Source organism: Parambassis ranga, chromosome 8 (assembly GCF_900634625.1).
Source record: "Parambassis ranga chromosome 8, fParRan2.1, whole genome shotgun sequence".
Lineage (NCBI taxonomy): Eukaryota > Metazoa > Chordata > Actinopteri > Ambassidae > Parambassis > Parambassis ranga.
In genome coordinates this window covers 10,989,236-11,016,198 of record NC_041029.1, presented here as the reverse complement: position 1 = coordinate 11,016,198, position 26,963 = coordinate 10,989,236, and the positions used below count along the sequence as shown (strand labels likewise).

General features: G+C 41.6%; 4 protein-coding genes across 5 annotated transcripts; 2 read left to right on the top strand and 2 right to left on the bottom strand.

Annotated features, from left to right (window-relative positions):
• Positions 1-4,414: 4,414 nt before the first annotated feature.
• On the bottom strand, positions 4,415-7,366 carry nkiras2 (NFKB inhibitor interacting Ras-like 2). 2 transcript variants are annotated; one of them, XM_028411767.1, is made up of 4 exons: positions 7,251-7,366; positions 6,810-6,936; positions 6,042-6,283; positions 4,415-5,594 (listed from the first exon to the last, which is right to left on the bottom strand). In XM_028411767.1, exons 2-4 carry the CDS (start codon positions 6,901-6,903, stop codon positions 5,352-5,354), a joined length of 579 nt encoding a protein of 192 aa, XP_028267568.1. In that variant the 5' UTR covers positions 6,904-6,936; positions 7,251-7,366; the 3' UTR covers positions 4,415-5,351. The 2 variants fall into 2 exon arrangements, with proteins under 2 accessions (XP_028267568.1, XP_028267571.1); XM_028411770.1 differs by having other exon boundaries at positions 6,810-6,917; positions 7,251-7,364.
• A 17-nt stretch (positions 7,367-7,383) lies between these two features.
• On the top strand, positions 7,384-12,957 carry dnajc7 (DnaJ (Hsp40) homolog, subfamily C, member 7). The gene is made up of 14 exons (XM_028411766.1): positions 7,384-7,478; positions 8,234-8,322; positions 8,433-8,557; positions 8,814-8,927; positions 9,255-9,329; positions 9,420-9,538; positions 10,073-10,226; positions 10,346-10,510; positions 10,667-10,758; positions 10,861-10,934; positions 11,025-11,171; positions 11,264-11,416; positions 11,507-11,569; positions 11,650-12,957. Exons 1-14 carry the CDS (start codon positions 7,405-7,407, stop codon positions 11,685-11,687), a joined length of 1,482 nt encoding a protein of 493 aa, XP_028267567.1. The 5' UTR covers positions 7,384-7,404; the 3' UTR covers positions 11,688-12,957.
• A 162-nt stretch (positions 12,958-13,119) lies between these two features.
• Positions 13,120-17,358, top strand: odad4 (outer dynein arm docking complex subunit 4). The gene is made up of 11 exons (XM_028412581.1): positions 13,120-13,300; positions 13,377-13,508; positions 13,579-13,732; positions 13,815-13,873; positions 14,812-14,959; positions 15,049-15,270; positions 15,355-15,562; positions 15,644-15,730; positions 16,771-16,967; positions 17,048-17,148; positions 17,230-17,358. Exons 1-11 carry the CDS (start codon positions 13,190-13,192, stop codon positions 17,263-17,265), a joined length of 1,455 nt encoding a protein of 484 aa, XP_028268382.1. The 5' UTR covers positions 13,120-13,189; the 3' UTR covers positions 17,266-17,358.
• A 6,919-nt stretch (positions 17,359-24,277) lies between these two features.
• LOC114439683 (histone H1-like) lies at positions 24,278-25,016 on the bottom strand. Its single transcript, XM_028411787.1, has one exon. The coding sequence runs from the start codon at positions 24,985-24,987 to the stop codon at positions 24,343-24,345; it is 645 nt and encodes a 214-aa protein (XP_028267588.1). The 5' UTR covers positions 24,988-25,016; the 3' UTR covers positions 24,278-24,342.
• Between the last annotated feature and the right edge of the window lie 1,947 nt (positions 25,017-26,963).

Below are 26,963 nucleotides of genomic sequence, written 5' to 3'. Positions count from 1 at the left end.
TTATAGCCGCCTCAGAGAGTGGGTGCTTTGGCAGCGTTCACTTTTTAAGCGGGGCAGTGGAACCTTTGTGTGACTTCCACTGAGCTTGTTACATCATAGAAACAAGTTTTTTTGGTGTCACGTCAACTGTCACATTGCTGTTTATGCTCGCGTCCCTCTTCCTCCTCCCACACAGGACATCTGCTGACATTTCCCATCCTTATCCGTACGCCCCCCCCAAAAAAATGAACTCTTTGGCAAAGGTCTCATGAGGACTTTGGAGCATCATCCTTCCTTCATACCAAATCATGTTCTCTTAAATTACAGTAATGGAGCAAATCCTATGCATCTCTCATTGTGCAATACGTGTAGTCGTGTGTGACGCAGCAGTGCCATCTGTCGTGAAAACCCTGTAACTGCCATTCAGTACTAGTGCTTCTACAAAAACCTTTTGAACCAGTTCTGGATTCTGGGGTCCACCCCCACCTCTCCCTTTTCGCCATACTGATGTGATCCCCCCCCTCCCAGTCGCACTACTCAGTGAACCAGCCAGCCTTTAATCTTCACTGTTTGTTTGTTTCTCCCACTCAGTGGGAACTCTGACATAAAAAACTGAAAACTTTTCTTAAAATAAAGAATCTAGAGAAGGCTAATAATATGTAGAAAATCATAGAGTAACTATAGAGATTTTACCAGAGTTGCTATTGTTATCTGTATCATAATGAACTGCTATTATAGAAGAGTATGTTATCGTAGGCGCATACAGGGAAAAGACAAATGCTTTGCTTTCTTTTATGACTTTATGTTTATTATGTTCTACCAACATGTTTTTTTAAAGTACAAGAGAAAATATTTAAAACATTTTTGAGTGACTTTTATTCTCTCTCTCTGAATTAATAATGTCATTTTAGGCCTTTTTTTTTTTTTTTTTTTTTTTTTTTTTTAAAGATGATATCGTAAAGTCACATTAGCCAGGCCTTCTCAGGGGTGACAGGTTGAACATAATGCTATACATGACCATCCATTCAGGGTATCCCTCCATAGCTCCAGAGAGCAGGAAACACTGTACGCATGGATGGATTGACAATTTAAAAAAACAAACACTTACAGTGCTGTACATTAGAGAGGAAACAAGGGATGGATTTTGGAAAATAAAAGCTTTTAGAACTTGTAGAAAATGTTTTCATGATTTGTGTGTGTGTGTGTGTGTGTGTGTGTGATGGGTGAAAATGAAAAGCAGAAACAGATTGGAGCGATGTGTGTGTGTGGGTGGGTGAGAAACTCAGATCTTTGCTGATGAATACAAACTGACATGAATTCTCAGATTTATAAAGATCAAATATGAACTTATTTGTTGTCTGCACACAGCAGAAGCAGGCGTTGTATGAGTTTGCAGGTGGAGTACGGGTCTGCGACACCTTCACAGCATCCTGCTTGTGTGGCTGACAAACAAACCACAGCTACTCATTATTAGGTATTTCAGGAACAAAGCTTAACAGCTGGACCGGTGATTTAGCCGATAGTGAAATGCACACTGAGGGATGGTGTAATCTACCTGAGTGGGTGATATTGAAGCCAACTTTGACATATTAAACTCATCACATGTGATAAACGATGCATTTAGCTCAGCTAGATCTGTTTTCATTTCATTTACTTGTTAATTTGAAAGAGAGCCTTTAAATGATATGCTGTTCTTTAACGCCTCAGGCCAACATGTCAGCCCGTCCTTTGTGTAAACTGTAGATAAGCAAACAACATCAAGTCCAGCCCCTCCTGTGGTGCCAATCAAAGCAAAGCTATTGGTACTTACTAAAGCTAAGCGATATGGCAGAAGGATTTCATGACCTTGCTAAGCTGTATTGATCCGTTATCTTATCTTGACTGTTCTCCAAGGAGAGACAGACGCAATTTTCTCCTGCTGCCATCAAGAGCACCTCTTCAAAAGACTCAAGAGAGTGTGTTTACAAGAAGAAAGTCTACTAGAGGATTAGTTTTAATAATCATGACGGCTAATAAAATGATTACTGTTAAAAAATGTGAAACTGTTTTATACAGATTTAGCATTTTTAATAGTGTAAAGCATTTTTAACAGATAGTCTATATATATATATATATATATATATATATATATATATATACACACAGTGAAGGAAATGTCACCAAGCAGAGTTCTTTAGCCTCCACTGTTCCTTTATTTTGACCTTACATGACCTTAATTAGTCTTGCTATTGACAGGTAAGACACATATATGTCAACATCCACACAAATGTTCATAAGAGGTGACACACATCAGCACACACACCGAATACAAGAAATAACTTGGATCCCATCTTTGCACGCTTCTCAGCGCCTTAAGCTTGATTTGAGATTCAATCAACCTGTGATTTCAGGACAAATGATCTGTGTCAGATGCTGGTGGGCAGTCAGCGTGGCAGCTGTAAGATTTGACACAACTGATGGGTTGAGGGCAGCTGATATTTCCAGCCTGATAGCAGAGAGAACAAAGTGGCCACTGCCATTTAAACTGTGTGTGCTCACTGCTGTGTGGAATTGTTTTGTTAATCTGAGGATGACTGTGAGAAGAGGGTCAGTCTATTTTCTCTTCTCTCTATAAAACGTTATCTATTTTATGGGTCCCTGAGAGCTGGATGCTCAGTCGCCGTCATGAGCCAATGCTGTCATGCAGCAGCACAAGAGCAGCACAAGGGCATCGCCTTGTTGCCCTGTGACTGCAGCTGGCAACTACAAATTTCTCTTTTGTTTGTCAAAAGAAGAAAATAGCTTTCATAAATCTTGCAGTCAAGTGACAAATTGATTAATGTCGCATGTGTGTATTTTACACTGTCTTTGTTGTGAGTCCTTTGACAGGAAAACATCTCACAGGATTTTTTTTTTCTTGCAATTTGAACTTAGAGGTGTTCATTTTAGGTCCCTGTCATCATCTAAATGTACCATACAACCACGGAGGCATTTTGAGGGAAGTAACATCGCAGCACTGGTTCAATTCTAGTCATTAAAAAGAACATGATTGAAATGAGATGGTACACGATGGCACCCTCGGGGGAAACTAAGGTGAGTGTAATATCATTTCCTAAATGTTCCACTCGAGGTTTTCTCATTATCTTGCATTAACCTATCCAGTCAACACGCCCGTGTGGAACTAGCAGATCGCTTCCTCTTCCTCTGACCTTGTCTGCTGTTGTCTTCACTACCACTCCTAAACCGCTTTACAGGACAGGTTTATTGATTTATGTATGATGGTAAACTAATTATTGTTAAAACTCCTTAATACAATTTTGAATAAATAGGGGAGTTAAAAAGCATAGGGCTAACACAATTTAAATCATTAAACAGCACAGACACCTCCCAAGAATTTCTAATGTTCAGACATAATACAATTTTAAATGTTTTAAATGAAATTATTTGTGTGTGTGTTGTAAAACTAACTGTAAATCCTTCTTAATTCTGTATTACTAAATTGAATTACTTAAGTTGGTAAGTTTATTATGACCATTTTGCTTATATAATCAACATAATGTTTATAAGAACTTGTACAGTCTGTTGGGGCCCTAGGCGAAAAACCATTCACCTCATTATGTAAATATATAAATAATAAATGAATAATAAATACATACATAATCTGACACCAAAAAAGTGATTTTGACATTCATTATAAAATTTACATTAAATTCACATTAAAACATATGCATCACTTGCAATGGTGCAAGTGAGTGGTTCCCCCTTAGGGAGTTCTCCTACTGTCATTGCAAATGTCATATTGCCACTGTGGTAGGCCCTTGGCTGGCCAGAGGGCCCAGGCAGTTGCCTGCCTTGCCACCTGGCAAGCAGCCCTTCTGACATACTGACGTGCGGATGAACAAACAAATACAGGATTAATTTATAATATTTATTCTTACTCACAGATTTCCAGACTGTTACATCTTCTCCACCCTCAGCTGCCATGCTATAAACTTACAGTGTTATTAAGCTCTCAGAAATGTTGCATCTTATGATCAGAAAATGTTTGAATCACAATAAAATAAGTCACTAACTGCACTTTTGGCACATTGTGGTTTTAGTTGTGCTTTTAGGGCACATTCAATATGTAATAGGTGCAAAGTACACTGACTTAGATTTAAGAAAAAAAAGCAATAGTGACTGAGCTGGTCCAGTGTGACTCAGGTACTTGTAGTTCCTCAATGTGCCCACTAGAGGACAGTAGAGACTCATAATTTTCAAAACACTGCAGTCAAGTTGAATTTGGCAGGACAGACAATGCAAATAACAATGATGAATAATGATAATAATAAAATATTTGGTGGCTTTATTGTCTTAATTTTCCTGTAATTACATTATAGAAGTATTTACAGTAAGCCAGTAAAGTCACCAGTTCTTCCTAACCCATGGTGAAAATGATCAATCTCACTGCTACAGATTAGGCACAGAAAAGGCTTTAATTTGTTTACAATGCATGCAAACAAAAATAGAGTATGCACACTGCTTGGATATGTATATATACATAAAGCATGACAGAAAATGTTACATGTATGAAAGTCATCAGACTGTAGGTGATGGCTGCTCATGTCTGATCTCTGTTACTTAGAAGCAACAGTAAAAATATATTACCTTCAGTAGTGACATGAGTCAATAGTTACATGAGTCAAGTTGTTGAGAGCTTGAAGTCTTTCATGTGGCACAATCAGAGAGAAGCAGCACCTGAGCCCGCAGAAGTAGCCACCATTCATGTGAACATCTTAGCTGTACGTGGTTAGGAATGTAAATGATTCACTTTATAACTTTAAAACAGTGAATCTCAGCAACAATCAAACAGTGTAACGAGTCTCCGAGTAATCCAACAACACATTTACATCATCAATAATGCTCCTTCTGCACAAAAATTCAGCAATTCTGTGATGCGATTGTAATTTCTGAAACTGCTGCCATTTCTGGTTCAGTCTGTGTGCACATAAATTAAATATAAGCCAGTGTACATGTGTGTAAGGTCCTCATATAATGAGCACCATGTGTCTAAAACTCTCCAGAGATCAAAGTGTTGATTGTCAGTAGTTTTTAGAACTACAGTATGTAGGTCCAAAGCACACAGTCTGTGGTCCAAACATGACAGCTAATGTTTTAAGTGAAACAGTTTGACCATCATTCTACCCAATTCACATTGGGACTGACAGAAATATGACAGATATAACATTGCTCACTGTGTATAAATATTTATACAATCATCATGTTGTTCCTCTCATCATTGCTTCTCCACATTCTCAAAATTCTTTTCATATCAATCCTTCATGATATCAATTCTCTTCAAATAAAATAAGGTTCCCTTTAACACACCTCTCCTCACAGACGTGTCTGGTCATTTAGCTGTCTGTTGAACCGCTGCCCTTATTCTTATTGCGACTGAGAGGGAAGGTAGATTTGCTCTGTGGCTGTGTCATTTTACTGGCCAGGTAGACGAAGGGTTCGATGAGTGTACGGCGGTCCACCACTGACACTTCCCACAGACGCACCTTCTCGTTCTTGGCCCAGTTCTGGGCCACGTTAGAGTCAATTCTCCTCTCATCCTGCTTGTCCAGCTTGTTACCCAACACAATGATAGTTACCTACAGATAAGTAATGTCAGGTTAGTTTGACATCAGTAACAGTTCTAGAAATTGCCTCACTGCACTTGCCATGGCTTTAACTATGATAGGTCAATGAAGGAAAACAATAATTTATAAAACCATGAATCTCACTACAGTGCAAAGGCCTGGTTAATCAATGTCTGTGGACCTTTACTGGCATCAAAGCTGATGTGTCATGATTTTATGAAAGCCTGATATCACTCTTTGAGCTCACACTGTATATGTATGCAGAACGTGCTGTACAGTAATTTACTATACCTTATACTGTTCACATTTAAATCCATTTACTACTAGTGTTTATAGCAGTAATTCCTACATTATGGATGAGCCTGGCTATGAGGCTTGTGGGGGTGTTGTATACATAGACATTCAAGGGTTCAGTTCCATCTAACTTAATATCACCATGTAACTGTGTTCAGCGCTCACCTCTTTCTTGTCTCTGTGACGATCAATATCTTTCTTAAGGGCCTCCATTCTTTTAAAGGATTCTTTACTGTCAATGCTGTAGACAAGGACGAAGCCATCAGCAAAGGTGTAGTAGTGTCGGGGAAACTCCATCCCATCCCGGAGTCCACGGGTGTCATAGAAGCGCACCTGCTCTCGTGTGCCGCGGTCAGTCTCTATGGAGCCAATATAAATATCCTCCAGTGTCTCCATGGGCTCTGATCCTAACAGTGGATAAACAAAGACAGGCATGTATCGTGTGATATGCTGTGCAAGTCTAACAACGCTGCATGGACGCTGTTATCAGCTGTGCACTAACTGTTCCCAGAAGAGCCTGAATGAAAGCATGGTGGCATTTTATCTGCCTGGTGGGAGTTTCTATCAGCACATATTTGATGTTACTGTTTGTGAACCTAGTGAAGAAAATATTTCAAGTGGTGTTTTTATTTCTTTTAATGAGCAAACTGATTATGTGCTGTAATTTATATATCATCATAGCTTTGTTTGTTTCTATTCACAAATAATAAGTGCATAACTACAAATGTTTTGGACAGGTGAACAATGTTATGACGTTAACATTTAATGGCAACCATATGGACATCTTGAATGTTTAATGCCAGCGGTCACGCACTGAAACCCTAAACAAACAGGATCTTTCTTCAAACAACCATGACTCAGACCTCTCAGAACATATCAACAGTGTTATTTGGACTAAAAAAAGTAACTGAGCATGGAGAGGAAGCAACATACCTGCAACGTGATTGGCATATAGTAATTGTTCCAATACAGCGGTTTTTCCAACTGCAGCCTGGCCGCACACCACGACTTTACAGCTTTTGCCCATGACGACTGTTTTCTCTTCAATCAGAAAATGTGTCTATGAGAAAATATTAATAAACATAAAGTCCAAAAACTGTCACACACGCCCATAGTAAAGTGCCATCGTCAATAAATGATGCTGTAATTTACATTTACTAAGAGCAACAACCTAAAACAGCGTCAGCCATGTTATTATAAGTTATTACAATATGAAATGCCAACTAGCTTAAAAAGCCTAAATTACAATGGTTTATGACACGAAGAAGTAGCTTAGCATTAGCTTTAGAAAAGATATACAATACCATGCACTGCGTTGCTACTCATATTTGAAACTTATAAAATCGACTAAAATGTATCTTGACAAATACATACGCGATATAGAGTACGTGCTTGTCGATGTTAATTTGCTGTTAGATTAAATTTTCTTCGCATGAAAGCCGTTTCCCTCAGCTAGCAGACTACTTCCTGTTTACAGTGTACGTAGCGACTGCAGTATGTGGTTCCGCCCCTCCTCATTGACGGCAAAATGGCGACGGAGAGCTGTGATGCTGTGAACATGGACCCTGACATCGAACTGCTCAGTGACGAGGAATTAGAAAGGTTTGAGAAATAACAGCTTTATTGTCATTCTTAGAAATAGATATATAACGAAGTGTTCTACTGATATGTGTACTGTTAAATCCGTGTCATGTCAATTTTCTTGTCGCAACGTGTAAGCTAACTAGCGCGCCACGGCTAACTGTGTAGCTAAATTTGGCCCCGCGTTTAGCTTGATTGTCCTCCACACTTAACCAGCTCTTGTGCTGGCTTTCTGGGTTGCAGTCAAACGCACTGTAAAATCTGTAAAACTGGAAATAGTCAGCAAATATATAAATGGATTGGGCCGGGAGTTTTCCTTTCTCGTCAATGCAAAAGTCCAATAATGGTAATTACTGGGTAACTGCATAATGATACCATTCACTCACTGTATGGACGTGATGCAAAACATGAAAGGCCTCCAAAAAAAGTAATGGCAGTAGCCCACAGCATGGTGTCATATGTTCCTGGCCCTCCTCTCCCTCCCTGCCTGCCTCACAAAACAGCAGTTGGGGCTGAGAATAGACTCCTCTGCTTGCTGGTTGGCTTTTTCTATGTTTAGCTAACTCAGGCCAGTAAACTCATTGATGCGCACACTGTCATTCACATTTAGGTCATTCTTTTTCACTTTCGATTATGAATGTGAAAAGTAAAAAATAGTGCAACAAGAAGAGACGGGTTACTAACCGATCTGGAATGTGTATCATGTATATGCCCTGCTTGTTCCTCTCACTTATAACTGACTTTACGTTGGGACTCCTTTTCTGTCTTTAACACAGGGAAGCCGAAGGCTTCAAAGAGCAAGGCAATGCTTTTTATGTCAAGAAGGATTATGCAGAGGCATTCAATTATTACACCAAGGCCATTGGTAAATATTATGTAACTGTTTTGATGTTTTTTTTCTTGTTATTTTTTTGCATCAGAATTTTAAAGTTAAATATGTTGTTGATTGATATAAATGATGTTTTTCTTATGCAGATATGTGTCCAAAAAACGCCAGTTACTATGGAAACAGGGCAGCCACACTAATGATGCTGTCCCGGTACAGAGAGGCTTTAGAGGATTCCCAGCAAGCAGTACGGCTAGACAACACCTTCATGAAGGTGGGTTACAGGAATAAAATTTTCTTCTTTGCTTGTCAAATATTTTGTTGAGGCTAAGAAAGGCTTTACACAGCTGTGATTTTACTTTGCTACATTCACTAGTCTTACAAGTAATAAATTTGGTCTTTGTTGAGATGGGACTCGTACATACGCAATGTTTGCCCTAATAAATGTATCGCATAACAAAGGGGTTTTTTAATAAGAGTGTGGATTACAGCAAATTATCACTTTAAGCTGTGATCTCTTTTTCCCACAGGGCCATCTGCGAGAGGGCAAGTGTCACCTGTCCCTTGGCAATGCTATGGCTGCCAGCCGCTGTTTTCAGAGGGTTCTTGAGCTGGAGCAAGACAACAGCCAGGCACAGCAGGAGGTGAGCTGGCCTCCATTCCAGACAGTGATCTGACAACTTGGACATGATTATCCGCTATTAAATAAGCTTTGGCCGAGCTACTGCAAATAAAGTGCAAAAGACTGATACTGAGAGATTTAAGAGGAGATCAACTAGAGCTGCTGTTAATTCTCAATGACAGAGCCAGGAGGAGAGTTTTAGGTTATTCCCAGAAGTGCTGTTGCTTACATTACATTGACCTAGTTTTACAAGCATGGTGCAGAAAAGAGGCTGCTAGTTGTTGTGGAGCAATTCAGAAAAGTGTCGATCTTTATCATTGTCATTAAATACCTCAAATTCCTTTGGCAGCTGAAGAATGCAGAAACCATCCTTGAATTTGAGAGAATGGCAGAGATTGGATTTGAGAAGAGAGACTTCAGGATGGTATCAAAATATTTAGTATTTTTTGTGATACACTATTCATGTTGTGTTAAGCACAAACACACATTGACATTAGACTGTGGTTGTCTTCAGGTTGTATTTTGCATGGACCGTGCCTTGGAGTCTGCCTCAGCATGTCACAGATTCAAGATACTCAAGGCAGAGTGCTTAGCCCTGCTGGGGCGATACCCCGAGGCTCAGTCCGTGGCCAGGTAAGATTACTGGGAAGGAAATTCACTTGTTTATTCTACAATACAGGGACATGTCAGAAAATAAAAACTGGAAACACCTCCAGTGTACTCACTGGTGTATGGTGCTCTTTGCTTGGCTGCCTTAAGCAATTTCCCCATTGTGGGACTAATAAAGGTTTCAATTAATTAATAGCCACTGGGTGTGCGTACAACTCATATATTGATCACTGTTTTGACCAGTAGTGAAATGTTTTTCCATTTGAATCTGTATCAATTTGTTAAAAAGGAAAACTGATAAGTATAAAAACTGAAAGCTGGATTTTAATATGGTGCTTGATGACTGCACTAAATTAATTTGACTGGAAATTGAACATTGTCTGGGGTGTGCCTTTAGACACTGGCACTTCCTGTGTGTGTATATTCTCAGAGTTGTAATGCAACTCAGTCATTTTACATTATTGACTGTTAGAGGATCAAGATCATGTGCTTTAAAGATGTTGACACAAGATGTTATATATGTCTTTTTTGTCCTGATATTTATTTGCACGCATGCAGTGATATTCTGCGAATGGACTCCACAAATGCTGATGCTCTGTACGTGCGCGGTCTTTGTCTGTACTACGAGGACTGCATTGATAAGGCCGTCCAGTTCTTTGTCCAGGCCCTGCGTATGGCTCCGGACCACGAAAAGGCACGGCTTGCCTGCAGAGTGAGTAGAAATCCACCAAGTATAGCAAAAAAATGCATCAAAAGTATAAAATGTGATTGAGTTTGCTTGTACTGTAGTTCAGAATAGCTTATAAGACTGATGATGTATTGTCTTTCCAGAATGCCAAAGCACTTAAAGCTAAGAAGGAAGAAGGGAACAAGGCCTTCAAAGAAGGAAACTATGAAGCAGCCTATGAGCTGTACTCGGAAGCACTAACAATAGACCCCAATAACATCAAGACTAATGCCAAGCTGTACTGTAACAGAGCCACTGTTGGATCCAAGGTGAGTTAAAGCGACAGAATGGAGTGTAATGGGAACAATGGTCTCCCCGTACATTTGGGAACTGTTGTAAATATGTGTGGTGGCATCGCTTGTTACATCTGCAGAAGTAGGTTACTACTTTTCCTGCTCTCTGGCTCACACGTTTTTCTCTGAAAGCTGAAGAAACTAGAACAGGCCATCGAAGACTGCACAAAGGCCATTAAACTGGATGAGACCTACATTAAGGCCTATTTGAGGAGAGCACAGTGGTATGTGTAAAAATTTCTGGCTTGGCTGCTTAGTCATCTTCAGTACACGTGATTTTTATTGTTCAAACCAGGTAAAGAAATGAGTTGTATATTGTGCTGCAGCTACATGGACACGGAGCAGTATGAAGAGGCGGTGCGGGATTATGAGAAGGTTTACCAGACAGAGAAGACAAAAGGTGGGACAGCCCTCTGAGCAGATTTACAACTTTGCATTTTAGTTTGTCACTCTGAGCCTGTTTCTATGCATGTTTTTCTTTATTTCCTAGAACACAAGCACCTCCTCAAAACTGCCCAGCTGGAATTGAAGAAAAGCAAGCGGAAAGATTACTACAAAGTGCTCGGGGTGGATAAGAACGCCACAGAAGATGAAATCAAGAAAGCTTACCGCAAACGGGCACTTTTACATCACCCTGGTGCGTGATTTTTTTTTTCATCTATGCAACAACTGTTGTGATGTTCTTTATAAAAAATGCAGTTCTCAGTACGGTTTTCATCTTCCCTTTAGACCGGCACAGTGGAGCTAGTCCTGAGGTGCAAAAAGAGGAGGAGAAGAAGTTTAAGGAAGTGGGTGAAGCTTTCAGCGTGCTTTCAGACCCCAAGAAGAAGTCTCGCTATGACAGCGGACAGGATCTAGAGGATGATGGCATGAACATGGGAGGTTGGTACCAGACCTGGAGTGGGAAGGCAAACAGGTTAAAATCCAGTTGCATGGTAAGGTTGATTCTTGCTTGTGTTTTGTCTCTGCCAGATTTCGATGCCAACAACATTTTTAAGGCGTTCTTTGGAGGTCCTGGCGGTTTTAGCTTTGAAGGTAATTAGGCTCTGAAGGCAACCATTTTAAAACGACGCTTGCATTCTGAGAAATGTTCATGTGATGTTGTTATTTTTCAGCATCTGGACCAGGAAATTTCTTCTTCCAGTTCGGTTAACTGGAGAATTTGTCTACCTGAACAGCTGCTACATCAGGACTTTTCAACGTCAACCCCCACAACCCACCATCCGTATTTAATGACTGACTGGTCGCAAGTCAGGTTATTGTCTATGCCATTGACTGAATGAATGCACCCAATGACAACACGCAGCAAATGATTTAATGCTCGTATCAGAATGACACCAAGATGACTCAGACAGAGTTGATAGTGTTACTGGTTTTGGATTTAAGTTTTCTTCCCTCCAGAATGAAACACACTTGAAAGTCAGTAATGACTAGCAACACTGGTCCAAATACTTTTATCAGGGTTTTTGCAATGGGAGAGATTGTGCAGCTATTGTATCAGAGCTTATAGGGATTCATGTAGGAAGTGCCATCCCAGGGAAACTCCTGAGATGCAACTGCGCATTGAGCAAGCTGTTATCCCGCTCTTCTCAACTTACCGCTGAGGGGGTATTCTCTGCATGAACGTTTAACAACTTGCTCAGTGATTTCTTATTAAAAATCGTTGAGCAAGCAGCAAATCCCCTTTTGACAGACACTTGGCTGCTACCAATTCGCACTGAAAACTGCCTCCTTGTCATAAACCAATAGGAGCAATGAGTCTTTTAAAAATTGACAACAGCTGGAGCCTCGACCTACACATACAGCACAGCTGGAGCACAGCAGAAAGGTGGCAGGGGAGACAGCTGTGCTGGCAAAGTCCCACCTCCCTCTCGTCACAGGTTTTATGTTTAATGTTGCCATTCACAAATTGCTGCAGTGTACATTTTACTGGAATGTAAAGTGTTGATTTGTGATGATAGTTGAAAACTTTTTTTTCCATTTTTTTATTTTGATATGTATATTTATTGTAAACTTGCTGTCTGATAGAACCATCGGTGTAAGATGAAGACGCTCTTCTGTTACATATTAAAGAGGTATCCCTCAAAATAAACTAAAAGAGGAAAAACTCAGGAAGTTTATTCCCATTGTTTTGCCCGGTCTGCTTCTAATCTGATCAAACTTATTATTCTGTACGTTTTATATATGACTGTGATGCAAGCTGCCTTGATGCAAAGGTTCCATATGAAAATAGACTAAATATGATATTCATTTGCTGTTGTTCAGAAAGTCAGGCAATGTGTGATGATTGTTCAGTGACTTCCTGATGAAGAAGAGCGTCTTCATCTTTGCTCTTTGCCCTTTACAGTGAAACCATCCTCTGTTTATCCTTAAAAAGAACCAGCTGTGTCAATAAAGTTGGCCTCCTCTGGGTTTCCCCTGAACTCTTTTCTTTTCTGGTCAATATAAATAATATTTAATAAAAGTGTAAACCAAAAAATGTACTGTAAAGAAGAAAGGAGGCGTATATGTTGAAGTGAACATCCGGCAGAGGGCGTTCTTTCTCTGTTTATAATGTTGGTGTGGTTGCTAGGATACCAGCTAAGGCTAGGTTGTGGGTAAATTGGTCGCAAGCTTGATTTGAAATCGGTTTAAATAGGTCAAAAAATATCAAACATGGACGGAGACCTAGACGGTCAGAAGTGTTTGTTTTTAAATTTAAAAGCCACGGGAGAGAGCCTTTACACTAAAGGCCATTATAAAAACGCAATAGACAGCTTTACTGAGGTAGGTCTCTAAGCTAACATTGTTAGCCTTGGTAATGCATGACTTTTTCCATGAACTTTTAAATGTCTTTGTTTAGGCTCTGACTGTGAAACCTGACGACAAGAACTGCCTTATCGGTCGATCCAAATGTTACCTGAAGATGAGACAAAATGAAAATGCTCTAAAAGACGCTGAAGCTTCCCTTAAAGGCGACGAGACATTTTTTAAGGTAAGTGTTTATGTGCCTGTGTTAATTACGTTAAGGAAATGAAAAGTATTACAGCGATCATTGTTTTTAGGGATTGTACCAGAAGGCAGAGGCTCTGTACTACCTGGGAGAGTTTGAATTTGCTCTGGTGTTTTACCACAGAGGACAAAAGCTGCGGCCACAAATAAAAGAGTTCAGGATGGGGATCCATAAAACACAGGAGGCCATAGAAAACTCTCTTTGCAGTAAGTGATTGTGAATCCTCACAGTTCTTCATCTTAAGCAATAAGATGACACATCCTGATCATCATCTGTGCCATGTTACAGACCCGACTGTAAAACTGGAGATTAAGGGAGACCTATCGTTCTTCAAAAAAGATGAGGAGGTGAGACTCTACACATTCAGTATTTACATTATATTACATATTCTAGACAGTTGGTATATTGTCCAGGAACACTATCATGCAGTGCTACTTAAAAGTTTGTGAACCCTTTACAATTTTCTATAGGCTATGTCTGCATAAATATGTCCCAAACATCTGCAGACATCCTGAAATTAGAAAGAGAGCCAAATGGAACAAATGAAACAGAAAATATTTCAAGAACTTGTTTCAATATTACATAGGTAGCTGAACAGTCATCCACAGTGGCTTGAAGGGATTTTTGCCCGTTCTTCAGTACAGAACAGCTACAATGTAGGATGATGGTTCATCACATGGATTGTTTGGTTTAGCATTTCAGTTCAGAGGTTTGACTTGACCATTTCAGAACATTAGCTCTGACCACTTCAATATTCATTGTTTCATCAATGCCGTCAAGTCATCCTGGTACATATGCAGCAAAACAGCTCCTGTGAAATATTCAGTATATATAGCTTGTTTGCAAAGTAGGTAACAACATCACACCCACACACTGTGGGCCTGTCTCACAAAATGTGTCGCACAATGTTGTTATTTTAGATGTGACATGAGAGGGTAACGGTGCACTTGAATTTGTGGATTCTTTAGAGGTGGTTGTGTAACTGTTTCCAGTCTGATGAGGAACAACTGTTTGTATGAGGTCCACAGAAATGCCCTTTGATCATGCCAGTGTACATATCCACAAACGTGTTACACACTTTGATAGATCAATTCATTGTCATTGTGTAGAGTACAAAGCCAGTGAAAAGCAACTAGGATCTAGTCAGAAGTGCAAGAAACAGGATTATTTACATATAATGCGTATAATACATATAAATGTGTATGTGTATAAATGGTGTGTTACCACATACATATGCGTGTACTATCCGACCTTTCCTCTCATGCATGTTGTGTTTTTGATACAGACTGAACATCCAATTACTGTAATTCAAAATCTGATGGTAGAAGAAAAACAGCTGATCCAGCCCCCTAAGAGAGAGCAGACCACCAAACAACTGCTGAGAGAGTTTTACGATGACAAGAAGTTTCTTGAAGATCTGGTGAAAAAAGCAGGTATGGTCTTAGGCTTTAATTTTTTTATCATGCTTTTGCATCTGTACATGTTTCATTAGCTGTCACTGTTTCTCTATGGTGATCTGCAGACTTGGTAAAAAGCAGGACAAAGAAAGGGGAGCGACTGCAGGACATCATCCAGGGCAGCATCAAGTTCCTCAACATCTCTGCTGATTTCAAGAATAAGGAGAGCCCTATGTTTCCACTGGAAAAGAACCAAAAGCAAAGAAAATGTAGCAGCAAGTCCTGTCGCAGTGCACCAGCAGAACTTTCTCAGTTCCTGCTGCAGAGCCTGGTGGAAATAGAGGCAGGTTAGCAGGCCTCCTCCTGGATGAACACATATGGTGGTTTGGTGCTGGGTCTTGAAAATCTTCACATTATGTTTGCTGTCTTAGGGGTGACATCAGGAAATGCAGAAAGCACCCTCAAGAAGGTGGATGAAGTTATGAAGATGGTGCAGATGTCGTCGGAGAAAGAGGTTCCTAATAAAAAGGAGATTTTGGGCGACCTGCACAGCTACATTGGAGAGGCTTTGTTTGAGCTGGGAGACATAGAGAAAGCATTAGAGCATCATCAGAAGGACCTGAAATTGGCTCAACAATGGTGAGGATGTCTGAAAATTGTAGAAATGATAAGATATTATCACAAGAAATCAGATGCTGACTAATACTTTTTTATTGACAGTAAACTCCCAGAAGCAACGTCCAGAGCTCTGGAGAACATTGGACGGATCTATTTTCAAATTGGACAGTTTGCTCAGGCCATTGAGTTGTAAGTAAATACTAAAAACATCAGAAGCATTTGTTATATACACTGCTCAAAAACATAAAGGGAACACTAAAATAACACCTCCTAGATCTCAATAAATGAAACATTCCACTTGAAAGTCTTCATTCATTACATAGTGGAAGATGTTGAGAACAAAATAACATAAAAATGATCAATATAAATCTCCAGACTCTTATCACATCTGTCACATGTGCTCAGTGTGAACCTGCTCTCATCTGTGAAGAGCACAGGGCACCAATGGCAAATCTGCCAATCCTGGTGTTTTCTGGTAAATGCCAATCACCCTGCACGGTATTGGGCTGTAAGCACAAGCTCCACTTGTTGACGTCGGGCCCTCATACCACCCTCATGGAGTCTGTTTCTGACAGTTTGAGCAGAAACAGGGCTCTCATGTTGCAGGGCTCTGGCAGTGCTCCTCCTGTTCGTCTTTGCACAAAGATAAGATAAGATAAAAAAAAGGGGGAGCCATCTTGCTGCTGGGTTGTTGCCCTCCTACGGCCCCCTCCACGTCTCCTGGTGTACTGGCCTGTCTCCTGGTGTCTCCTCCATGCTCTGGACACTGTGCTGACAGACACAGCAAACCTTCTTGCCACAGCTCTCATTGATGTGCCATCCTGGATGAGCTGGACTACCTGAGCAGCTTGTGTGGGTTGTAGACACCACCTCATGCTACCTCTAGGGGTGAGAGCGCTGACAAAATGCAAAAGTGACCAAACATCAGGCAGAAAGGATGAGAACAGAGAAATGGTCTGTGGTCAGCACCTGCAGAACCTCTGCTTTATAGGGCTGTCTTGATAATTGCCTCTCATTTCCACCTGTTGTCTGTTCCCTTTGCACAACAGCAGCTGAAACCGATTCACAATCAGAGTTGATCCTAACTGGACAGGCTGATTTCACAGTATGACTGACTTGGAGTTACATTATGTTCTTTAAGTGTTCCCTTTATTTTATTTTTTTGAGCAGTGTGTAAGGGTCCTTTGTGCCCTCATGTAGTATTTTCTTCTCTCTGTATTTATAATCAGCTGGGAGAAGAAGATTCCCCTGGTCCACGGTGGTTTGGAGAAGGCGTGGCTGTTTCATGAGATTGGTTGGTGTTACCTGGTGCTTAATTGCTACAAAGAAGCCCGAAACTTCGGTGTCCAGTCGGTGGCTGCGGCTGATGAAATCGCCCATGAGGAGTGGCAGATAGATGCCAATGTTTTGGTTGCACAGTCAGAATGTAAAGTTTTTAGTTTTTATTTTACAAATGCATATTTTTAACAAACTTCTAAGCTGATCTGTCCCATGTTTTTATTCCAGTAAAACTTGGAAACCTTAAGGCCTGTGTCACCCACTTTGAAAGAGCTTTAAATCATGCCCGACGTCATGAAGATGATGCTGCACTGGATGTTATTCATAAGGTTCATTCTCTTTTGTCATATGCTATCTTTGTGTCTTTTTAGTTCAATATAAAAAACTGACATGTATCCTTTTGCTTTTAGGCTCTTGATGAAGCAAGACAACTCCTGCAACGGTGAGGATGGCCAAGAATCGAAGAACTCCTTATTGTTATGTAGTTTGTTGTTATTCTGCCAGTAGAGGGCACCCTTTGTTTTTCCTTTAAAGTCACACCTTTTTCGGTGCACCTGCAGAAGTTTAGTTTTCCTTAATAGTTTAGTTACTTTGACCGTGCTACTTTGTTTGTTTCAGCACCTTTAGAAATAAAGCAACAAAAACGTTATGGACACTGGATTTATTTTCTGCACTACACGGCACGTGTAGATCAATATTCCAACTAAGCACAGAGACAAAGACCATTCATAGTTAATACTGAAAAGTTAAACATCTGCAGTATGTGAACACATCTATAAACCAGTAAGAGGGTAAGTCTTGTATCAATAGGCGGGCAAAGTTCTTTCAGTATTATAGACCATTATAATAATTATGATAGATAATTATAGTGCAAAGATTTGCTGAGGAAGCTTAAAAGCTCCATTGGAATTTATGCTTTATTGTAATATTTATATAGAAGTTTCAAACTACTTCCTGTCAACTATTTAGTTCTTTCCTGCGTTGATTACATAAGTAACCCATGCAGAGGAGAGACTTCTCCATGTTCCATCTCCATCACATTCGTCAGCAGGCAATCATGCTGGGATTTATATACAGATGGCAGCAAGAATCTTACTAAAAAATACAAAAGGGTATACCTTTACACTTTTTAGCCCTATTGAAATGCAAGCGTTTATTGTTATACATCATTCTTCTACTATCGCGATTTTGACCCCCTGAACATGCTCAAAAACTCACCAAATTTGGTACAAAATTGTCCCCCGACGAAAGTCGAGACTTGACACAGTCCTGCCACCTGCAGAAGTTCTCGGATGACTCTGCCATTGTGGGCTGTACCAGCAGAGGTCGGGAGGCGGAGTATATGAGTGTGGTGGACAGCTTTGTGGAGTGGTGCGGACAGAACCACCTGCAGCTGAATGTCACAAAGACAAGAGAGCTGGTGGTGGACTTCAGGAAGCACCAGACACTCCCTAACCCGGTCAGCATCAAGGGTACCAACGTGGACATTGTGGACAGCTACAAATACCTGGGTGTCCACATTGACCACAAACTGGACTGGTCCACAAACGCAGAGGCAATATACAGGAAGGGACAGAGTCGCCTGTATCTACTGAGGAGACTCAGGTCCTTTAACGTCTGCCAGACCATGCTGCAGATGTTTTACCACTCGGTGGTCTCCAGCGTCATCTTCTACGCTGTAGTGTGCTGGGGCAGCAGGATGAAGACGGCCGACACCAACAGACTCAACAAGCTCATTAGGAAGGCTGGCTCGGTGCTGGGAGTGGAGCTGGAGTCTGTGGTGGAGGTGACGGAGAGGAGGATGCTGAGGAAACTCCTCAGTATTCGTAACAACACGTCTCACCCCCTGCACGACACACTGCTGTCCTACAGGAGCACATTCAGCGGTAGACTGAGACTACCGAGGAGCAGCACAGAACGCCACAGGAGGTCCTTCCTGCCAGTGGCCATCAGACTGTATAACTCCTCCCCTTTCTGTAGGGAGAAGCGCTAGATAATCATGTCAGGCATCACTGTCATTCCTATATTATGTTTACTTAGCACCTTACATCTCCATATTGTATCCATGTATCATATATTGTGCTCATACTGCGTACTGTACTCTTTTTGGATTATAGTGACACTTATACTCTTATACTCTGTACTTAACTGCATTTATTGTGACTTGATACCTCTGGCACAAGAATTTCCTTCGGGATTAATAAAGTTTTATCTTATCTTATCTTATCTTATGTTGACACTGTCACCTTTGGCAGGTGTGGCCTCATGGCTCTGCAGCACCCCCTAAAGTGTGAAAATATTCACCGCAACTGCTACACGAAACTTGGTACACTGATGTATTGCCTCGTGACAAGACAAAATATAGCCTCTTGGGCGAAAATTCCACGACGTACAGGAAGTCCGCCATTTTTAAAAAAACACGCTCTGTTCCAATTTGCTCACCCTGCACTTTTGCAAACTCCTCCTAGAGGAATTCCATAATAAGGTTGAGCATTTTTGGCTATATCTCCCACATACTTCATCCAATGTGGATGAAAAAAATCATGCATGCTGAGCCTGTCATTCTAAACAGATTGATATGCTAATGAGCTCATACACTTATAGCGCCACCTACTGTCGGTATGAACGAACTCCTCCTAGGGAAATACTCTGATAGACCTGAGATTTTGTCACATGGTTCTGAAGACATGGCTGAGCATGATGTTACACCATGTGGGTGGGGCAATGCCACAAAGGTGACCCTTCGCCACCATAGAGAAAGCTACTGTATTTCTTGATTTATTATTTATTGGAACCAAGAGGCACAACTCGCCTTTTCAAAATTAAAGACCTTGTTTTCCACTGCTCCTGTTTTGATTCATCCCAATCCCTCTGTGCAGTTTATTATGGAGGTGGATGTGTCCGATGTGGGGGTTGGAGCAGTGTTATCCCAGCACAGCCCTTCGGATCAGAAGATCTATCCCTGTGCTTTTTTTTCAAAGCGTCTCACTCCTGCTGAAAGAAACCGTGAGTTGTTGGCAGTGGTTAGACAGTTTTCTACTGATGTCTCTCCTACAGAGCCCTCACCCATCATTGCCCCTTCAGGTATTGGAGCTGCTATATGGAGCATTGAATCTAGGGTTAAGGAAGCACTGAGTGACATTGAGATTCCCACTAATTGTCCTGAATTTGTTCATCCTGATCTGCGACTTGCTGTACTTCAATGGGCTTACACCTCTAAGATCAGCTGTCATCCTGGCATTCGCAGGACGCTCTACCTTCTCCAGCAACGCTTCTAGTGGCCTCAGATGACACAAGTCACTATTCACTAGGAATATGTCAACACTTGCTCTGTCTGTGCTCAGTGCAAGATGACTCATCGCCAGCCTGCAGGTCTCCTACAACCCCTCCCCATCCCCCATCGTCCCTGGTCCCACATAGCAGTGGATTTTGTCTCTGCACTGCCTACCTCTCAAGGTAACACTGTTATTCTTACTGTGGTTGACCGTTTCTTTAGGGCTGTGCATTTCATTCCTTTAATTGTTCCTTATCTGTGTCTATTAAAAACTCAACTTAAACGCCAGCTCCTCCTGTCCTGCTTTTGGGTTCAATACAAAAACCTAACAACACTAGAAACAACATGAGGGCCATCAGCCATCCACAAACCAACCAAAATACTTTAAACCAATCAGCTGACATTTTACACACATATTTTCTATCAGCTTGATTTTATATATTTCACCTTTAACACCTGTGCTTTGGTGGGAGTATTTTCAGAAAGGTGTGAAAATTCAGGGTGTGTGAGACACAGACCAAAACAAATATGTCTGCCTACTTGTGTCTCAGCATGAGGCCTGAACCGGAAGATAAACATTCAGCATCACCAACATTCTAGAATTCTGGGCAGGCAGCAGAGGAGGAGGCCAAGTGGGCGTGGCCTGCGTTGATCTCTTTGATCCTAGGCAACATCATGATAATGTCCTAACGACATGATAAAGGTTTTACATAAAGGATTTATGATGTCATTGACAGTGCAATAGGTCACCTAGCAACACGCAACAAAGAGTTACTGAGGTTTTTTTCATTTTTTGAGAACGTCAACGTTGGAATTTCAGCTGTACAACAGTTTTAGGAAGATATGGAAATTACCAGCAATCAAGTGTTCACCTCCACTCAGGAGACTGCGTCAGCAGGCGAATCCAAAGTCAGCCTGCAAGATATCAATCAACAGCTTGATGCCATCCAAAGCCAAGTGACCATGCTGAAGACACAGCTTTAAGGCTAAGAAGGTTTCTGCACAGGAGAAAGGTCTTCGCCTTCAACAAGAGGTTAAAGAACTCAGCCAAAAGTTCCAAAACCTGAGGTCTTCTGGTCCAAAGTGTGACGCCATTAAAGAGTTGGTTGAGGTCCTTAGGTGTGGAAACAGTCTTGTGAAGCAACAACTGCAAGGCTGTGGGGACGGTTTGAAGACTGGCGGTGCAATGAACTTTGATCTTCAAAATGTACAAGGTGAAAGTGAAGCTGTGAATAAAGAGAACTAAGAGTTGTCGATGTCACACGCAGCTCTGCAGCAGGAGATTCAGCAGGTTTGCCAAAGCCTTCTACAGAATCGAGGCCATCAGAAGATGGCTGAGGCCTTGAAGGTATCCAGAGATGCTGATATGTGTAAAAATAGGGCTCTGCAGAAGAAGCTCAAGGGTCTGAAAAAAAGACTTGGAGAAGGAGAAAGACTACGAGCTCGTCTGTCAGGAACTCTGTGAAGACATTGGTAGCTTGAGAGCTGAAAACGAGAATCTGACCGAAAAATTCCAGGTCGTGGAGAAAGAATGTCAGTTCAGGAAAGAACAGAAGGACAGATTTAAAGAACTACAAGCTGAACAGAAAGCTGTAAGGGCAAAAAAACAGGACCTCATCAAAGAACACAGCAAGGCCTTCAAAAGGCTGACTGATGAGGAGGACAGGAAATACGAGTGTGACAAGATTCAGGAGGACATAAACATCATGAATCAGGACAACAACAGACTGATTCACGAAATTCAGACTTCCAAAGAGACCTGTGCAAAGTTGTTAGTTTTCAATGAGAACTGTAAGACCCTGGAGGAGGAGAAAAAAGCTCTGAGCAAGCGGCAGGAGGCTCTGCAGAAAGAGCTTGTGGATCTTCAGAAAAAGAGTCCAGAGACGCCAATGTGTGCCAAAATGTGGCCCTGAACAAGGAGCTCAAGAGTCTGAATAAAGACTTGGAGAAGCAGAAAGACTACCAGCTCACACGTGAGGAAATCTCTACAGACATCAGGAAGTTGTTCAACGAAAATGAGAATCTGACCGAACAAATCCAGGTCCTGAACAAAGAGCTTCAGATCAGGAAAGATGGGAAGGACAGATTTAAAAAAAAAACTACAAGATGAAAAAAAGCTGTAACATCAAAACAACAGGGCCTCATCAAAGAACACAGCAAGGCCTTCAAAAGGCTGACTGATGAGGAGGACTGGAAACAGGACTGTGACAAGATTCAGGAGGACATAGACATCATGAATCAGGACAACAACAGACTGATTCAGGAACTTGAGAAAGTCCAGAAGGAGTTTGGATCACCTTGTTTGCACCTTTAAACAAACAAAAAAAAAACCACAAAAATTAAAAAATTAAATTAAAAACAAAATAACAATGTCTTTGCTTTGATTTTAATTTTTATTATAGTTATTATATATTTTATATATATTGTGAACACAGAGTAGACTTTACTTATTCAGGGCTCAGACTGCTGCATCAAACACTGTGTGTGACTGCCCCCTGGTGGAAGAACAAGATGACTGCAGTCAAGGAGTCAGAACCAACCACACACTGTGACTGGCAACACAAAATTTACATGTATAAAACACAGTAAATGAAGACCTCACAGCATTCCATCCATTTCAATGTGAGTATTGATGTGAGTGTTGATAGTGCTGTGGCCGTTTCCCAGGTTTGTCTTTGGTTTTGTTTTTTAGACATGTTACAGAATCACACACTCTGCACCATCACATGAGTTTCTGTGTCGTTGGTGCACACAGCGGTGAGTGTGTCAGACCAACTTACCTCAGCTTTACTTATAATGTAAAAGAGGGTTACATGGCTTTAGTAAGGAAAGCATGTCACTGTGACCGTTTGCATTTAACTTAAGTTATAAGTTACTTATATAAGTCACTCCTAAAAAGGCCCATGCAGCCAGTAGTTACTCAAAAGGAACTGATTAGTCCGAACTGCTGCTGCACACACAGTAGCTTGAGGCCTAACCTGGCTTTTAACATGCTTAGATGAAAAAACTATAATCACATGACACTGGGTGGATTTCTTTGTGTAACTGTTGTATTTTATTAGATCATCTGAAGTATTTTAACGTGGCTGTAGATCTATGTTGCAGAGTAGATTGGACTTGGACTTGGACTGAAATCAGGCTGGCTGCAGAGATGGAGGCATTTCCCCTGTTAAAAGATTATAACAAACATGGTGGGGTGAATGGTGAATGGTGAATGATGGGAAACAGAGTCTTCCTGATTGAACTTACGCTAAGAGCTACATTTGTGCTTAATAAATACAGTGCACTGGTGGTGCACATCTCCCCTTGCAAGTAAAAAGAGTGCACCAATGTTTATTTTTTATGTTGTGCTGAAAATACTGTATAATGTACAAAAATACTGCATCACGTGTTGTCTTTTTGATGTCCATATGAAAGAGTATACCTTCCTTGAAACATTGCATCTTTTTATGCATTAATGCCCTCATGTGGCAGATCAGAAAATGTATTAGTAAGGCCTCATTTGTGTTAGGGTTAGAGCAGGACTCGGTGGTGTCGGCTGTGGAGGGGAAAGCTTTGGAAAAAGGCACAACAGCAGCCACACACTGCGCAAAAAAGTGGTGGGACAGAGGAGCTTCTTCAGTGTGTAGCTTACTCTCAGGGGAACAGGGCTGAGCTGGGTTGGAGTGATTTAATTTTCTTTTTGTTTTTTAGTGCCACTATTTTTATTGTTATGTATGTTACCTTTTAGTATTTTGTGTTGTGATAGTAGATGATATGAATTAATCAAGCATAGTCTAAATCTGATATCATTGCTTATTTTTACAACAAACAGGACACTGTGTTAGGGTTAGAGCAGGACTCTGTAGTGCCGGTGGTGGAGTGGAAAGCTTTGGAAAAGGGGACAACAGCAGCCACACACTGCGCAAAATGGTGATGGGACAGAGGAGCTTCTTCACTGAGTACTCGGAGGAACAGGGCTTTTTTGTTCTTTAGTGCCACTATTTTCATTCTTATGTATTTTACCTTTTACCTTTTCTGCTGGGTATTTATACTTGATATTCATATATTGCACATTGTGATTGATATTGATAAGGCATGTGTATGATAATGGTGTGGATGTTGTGGTGAACAATAACGGTCTTTGAGGAAAGTGCAAAACAAGTACTAATAAAACACGTGCTTACACACATTTAAAGAAAGGATGAGCTCTTTGTGGATGTTGTGGTGGCTCTTAAAAGAGCCTTTGTGTGTTTGCTGTGATCACAGCTCACTTCTTCTTGGGTGCTGCCTTCTTGGCTTTGGGCTTGGCTACCTTCTTTGCGGGGGCCTTCTTGGCTGCAGGGGCCTTTTTAGGAGCCACCTTCTTGGGACTCTTGGCGGCCTTCTTGGGGCTCTTGGCGGGTTTTTTGGGGCTCTTGGCGGCCTTCTTGGGGCTCTTGGCTACTTTCTTGGCTGCTGCGGGCTTCTTTGCCTTCTTGGGGGACTTCTTAGCAGCTGCTGGTTTCTTGGCTGCCGCCTTCTTGGCCGCTGCGGGCTTCTTAGCGGCTGCGGGCTTCTTGGCTTTAGGTGCGGCTTTCTTTGCGGGCTTCTTGGCCACAGCCTCAGCCTTCTTGTTCATTTTGAAGGAGCCGGAGGCCCCGGTCCCCTTGGTCTGGACCAGAGTCCCTTTAGCCACCAGGCTCTTAATGGCGATCTTGACGCGGGACTTGTTCTTCTCCACATCGTATCCTCCGGCAGCCAGAGCCTTCTTGAGGGCGGCTGCAGACACGCCGCTCCGCTCCTTGGAAGCGGCCACAGCTTTCACGATGAGCTCGCCGACGCTGGGGCCGGACTTCTTCGGCTTGGAGGCCTTCTTCTTGGGAGCTTTGGCCGGAGCGGCGGCTGGAGCGGCAGCTGGAACTTCTTCTGCCATGTTCAATCAGTCCGTAGTTACGATAACAAGGCGCCTGAGTGTAGTAACGATGAACTGAGCGCAGGAGGCGGTACTTGAACACAGCATGAGAACCGTGGAGACTCAACCCAAGCCTGCGCTCCTCCGTGCAGGCTGAATGTTTCCACTTGTGTTTTCTGTGCGTGGATAAAAGAGTAAAAATGAGTGTGTGAGCAGCGCTGCAGGATGACAGTGGAGGAGCTGATAGCGGACAGTGTCTCTTCATGTTCAGCTCATGTTCAGCTCTGAGGATCGCTGCACTTTGTTGCTGGAGCTTCCAAAGCTCAGAGAGTCAGCGCGCTACGCAGCGCCTTTTCCCTCTTCTTCCTCTCATAAATGGTCTCAGATGCATCAGAGCTCCATCAAAAGTTGTTTTCCAGCTGAAACACACGTTTGTTCAGAGACTCAGAGTAAAAAACAAACATCTGCTGACCGTCACTTTGCCACAAAATCACGTTGTTGTGCAGCATCAAACACACTGTGATGACGCTGCACAGACTTCTATCGGAGCTGTTCGCTGCTTCTCTCGCTGACCAGTCTAAATAAAGTCCATCACTGTTCTTTTAGTAGCACAGTTAATTATAATTTAAACAGGGGGGAAACATTTAAGTATGTTGAAACATATAAGAACTGTGAAATCTGAAACTCTCACAAACATTTATCATCAAGTAGCTCAGTATGAGTGGTAAACAAATTCAGGATAGTGAAACCTTAGTTACAGTATAAAACCTCTACTTCTGCAACAATATCAGCTCAAATAAGCTGATAATTAACAATAAGTCAGTTCAATAATTTACAAACTGTCAATTATTATTGATCCATCATAGATGTCAGATTGGACCCTACAGTACCGAGCGCCTTCTTGCCTTTTTGAATGACCTTCACCAGCACCTGGTTCCAGAGCAGGATCAGGAGGGAGACAACATGAGGATCTTTGTCATCACCTTGGACAATGTGGCTTTCCATCACTCTCAAGCCATCACAGCATGGTTTGAAGTCCACCCGAGACAGGTCCGTCTCTTCCATCCACCCTATTCACCTTTTCTCAACGCCATAGAGTGTTTTTCTGCGTGAAGGTGGAAAGTTTTTGACCATCAGCCACATGGCCAGACGTCACTCCTTGATGCCATGGACGCTGCCTGCAGGGATATTGCAGCCAAGCGGTTTATCCCAGGTGTATCGCCTTGGATGACATCAGATGTGATGTTGACGAAAACATGTGGCCTAACCCTGATCGTAGAGATAACATGTAGAGAATGTGGTGCTTTATTTTGAGCCACCCCCTTTCATCTTTGTGTGTATATTCAGAATGCTCTTTTATGTTTCATGAATATTTTGTATGCTCTTAAGCAATGAAACTTTTTCTGTTCCATCATAAACAATATTTGTACTGTGTGTAATAAAATTAAATATCGATAAATATCGATAGTATCGATATCAACGTTAGGATCAGTAATTACTCGATACTAGCGTGATGAGATCGATATTTCTGTGGAAGTTTCTCTTCTATATGTTCAGCAACTTTACTCGTATTTACTCGCGGTGCAAATAGCGCTCCTCTCTCACTCTGCTCAGTGCGCAGGCGCACTCCACCCCTCCCCTTCCTTCTCCACTCTGCAGGAGCAGACGGAGCTCCTGATTGGCTGTGAAGTACAGCTAGCGTCCTGGAGACAGCAGAGAGGAAGAGGAGCGCTGTTTGGAGTTATTTCACAGCGACAGAAACTGCTATTTGTGAGGTGTGCAGGAAAGCGACCTGCCACTGTGGAAACACAACTTATTTATTAAAAAAGTGAAGGTTTAGACAGAGTAATCTGCAGCATGAATTAATGTCTGAGTGCAGTGATAAGATGTGATTTTAGCAGAACGACTGAACTGTCATCATAAATCACCAGCTGAAATAAATCTAGTTTTTCTTATATCTTATAATATAATAATGTGTTTCAATAATGTATTTCAGT

Excerpts from the sequence above, each read along its gene's own strand:
- nkiras2 (XM_028411767.1), bottom strand. The coding sequence starts at position 6,903 with ATGGGCAAAAGCTGTAAAGTCGTGGTGTGCGGCCAGGCTGCAGTTGGA. Across the intron at positions 6,284-6,809 it reads ATATGCCAATCACGTTGCAG|GATCAGAGCCCATGGAGACA; the intron begins GTATGTTGCTTC and ends ATCCACTGTTAG. Across the intron at positions 5,595-6,041 it reads GTCACAGAGACAAGAAAGAG|GTAACTATCATTGTGTTGGG; the intron begins GTGAGCGCTGAA and ends ACTTATCTGTAG.
- dnajc7 (XM_028411766.1), top strand. The coding sequence starts at position 7,405 with ATGGCGACGGAGAGCTGTGATGCTGTGAACATGGACCCTGACATCGAA. Across the intron at positions 9,539-10,072 it reads GAGGCTCAGTCCGTGGCCAG|TGATATTCTGCGAATGGACT; the intron begins GTAAGATTACTG and ends GCACGCATGCAG. Across the intron at positions 10,759-10,860 it reads TATTTGAGGAGAGCACAGTG|CTACATGGACACGGAGCAGT; the intron begins GTATGTGTAAAA and ends ATTGTGCTGCAG.
- LOC114439683 (XM_028411787.1), bottom strand. The coding sequence starts at position 24,987 with ATGGCAGAAGAAGTTCCAGCTGCCGCTCCAGCCGCCGCTCCGGCCAAA.
- odad4 (XM_028412581.1), top strand. The coding sequence starts at position 13,190 with ATGGACGGAGACCTAGACGGTCAGAAGTGTTTGTTTTTAAATTTAAAA. Across the intron at positions 13,509-13,578 it reads GCGACGAGACATTTTTTAAG|GGATTGTACCAGAAGGCAGA; the intron begins GTAAGTGTTTAT and ends CATTGTTTTTAG. Across the intron at positions 15,731-16,770 it reads TTTGCTCAGGCCATTGAGTT|CTGGGAGAAGAAGATTCCCC; the intron begins GTAAGTAAATAC and ends ATTTATAATCAG.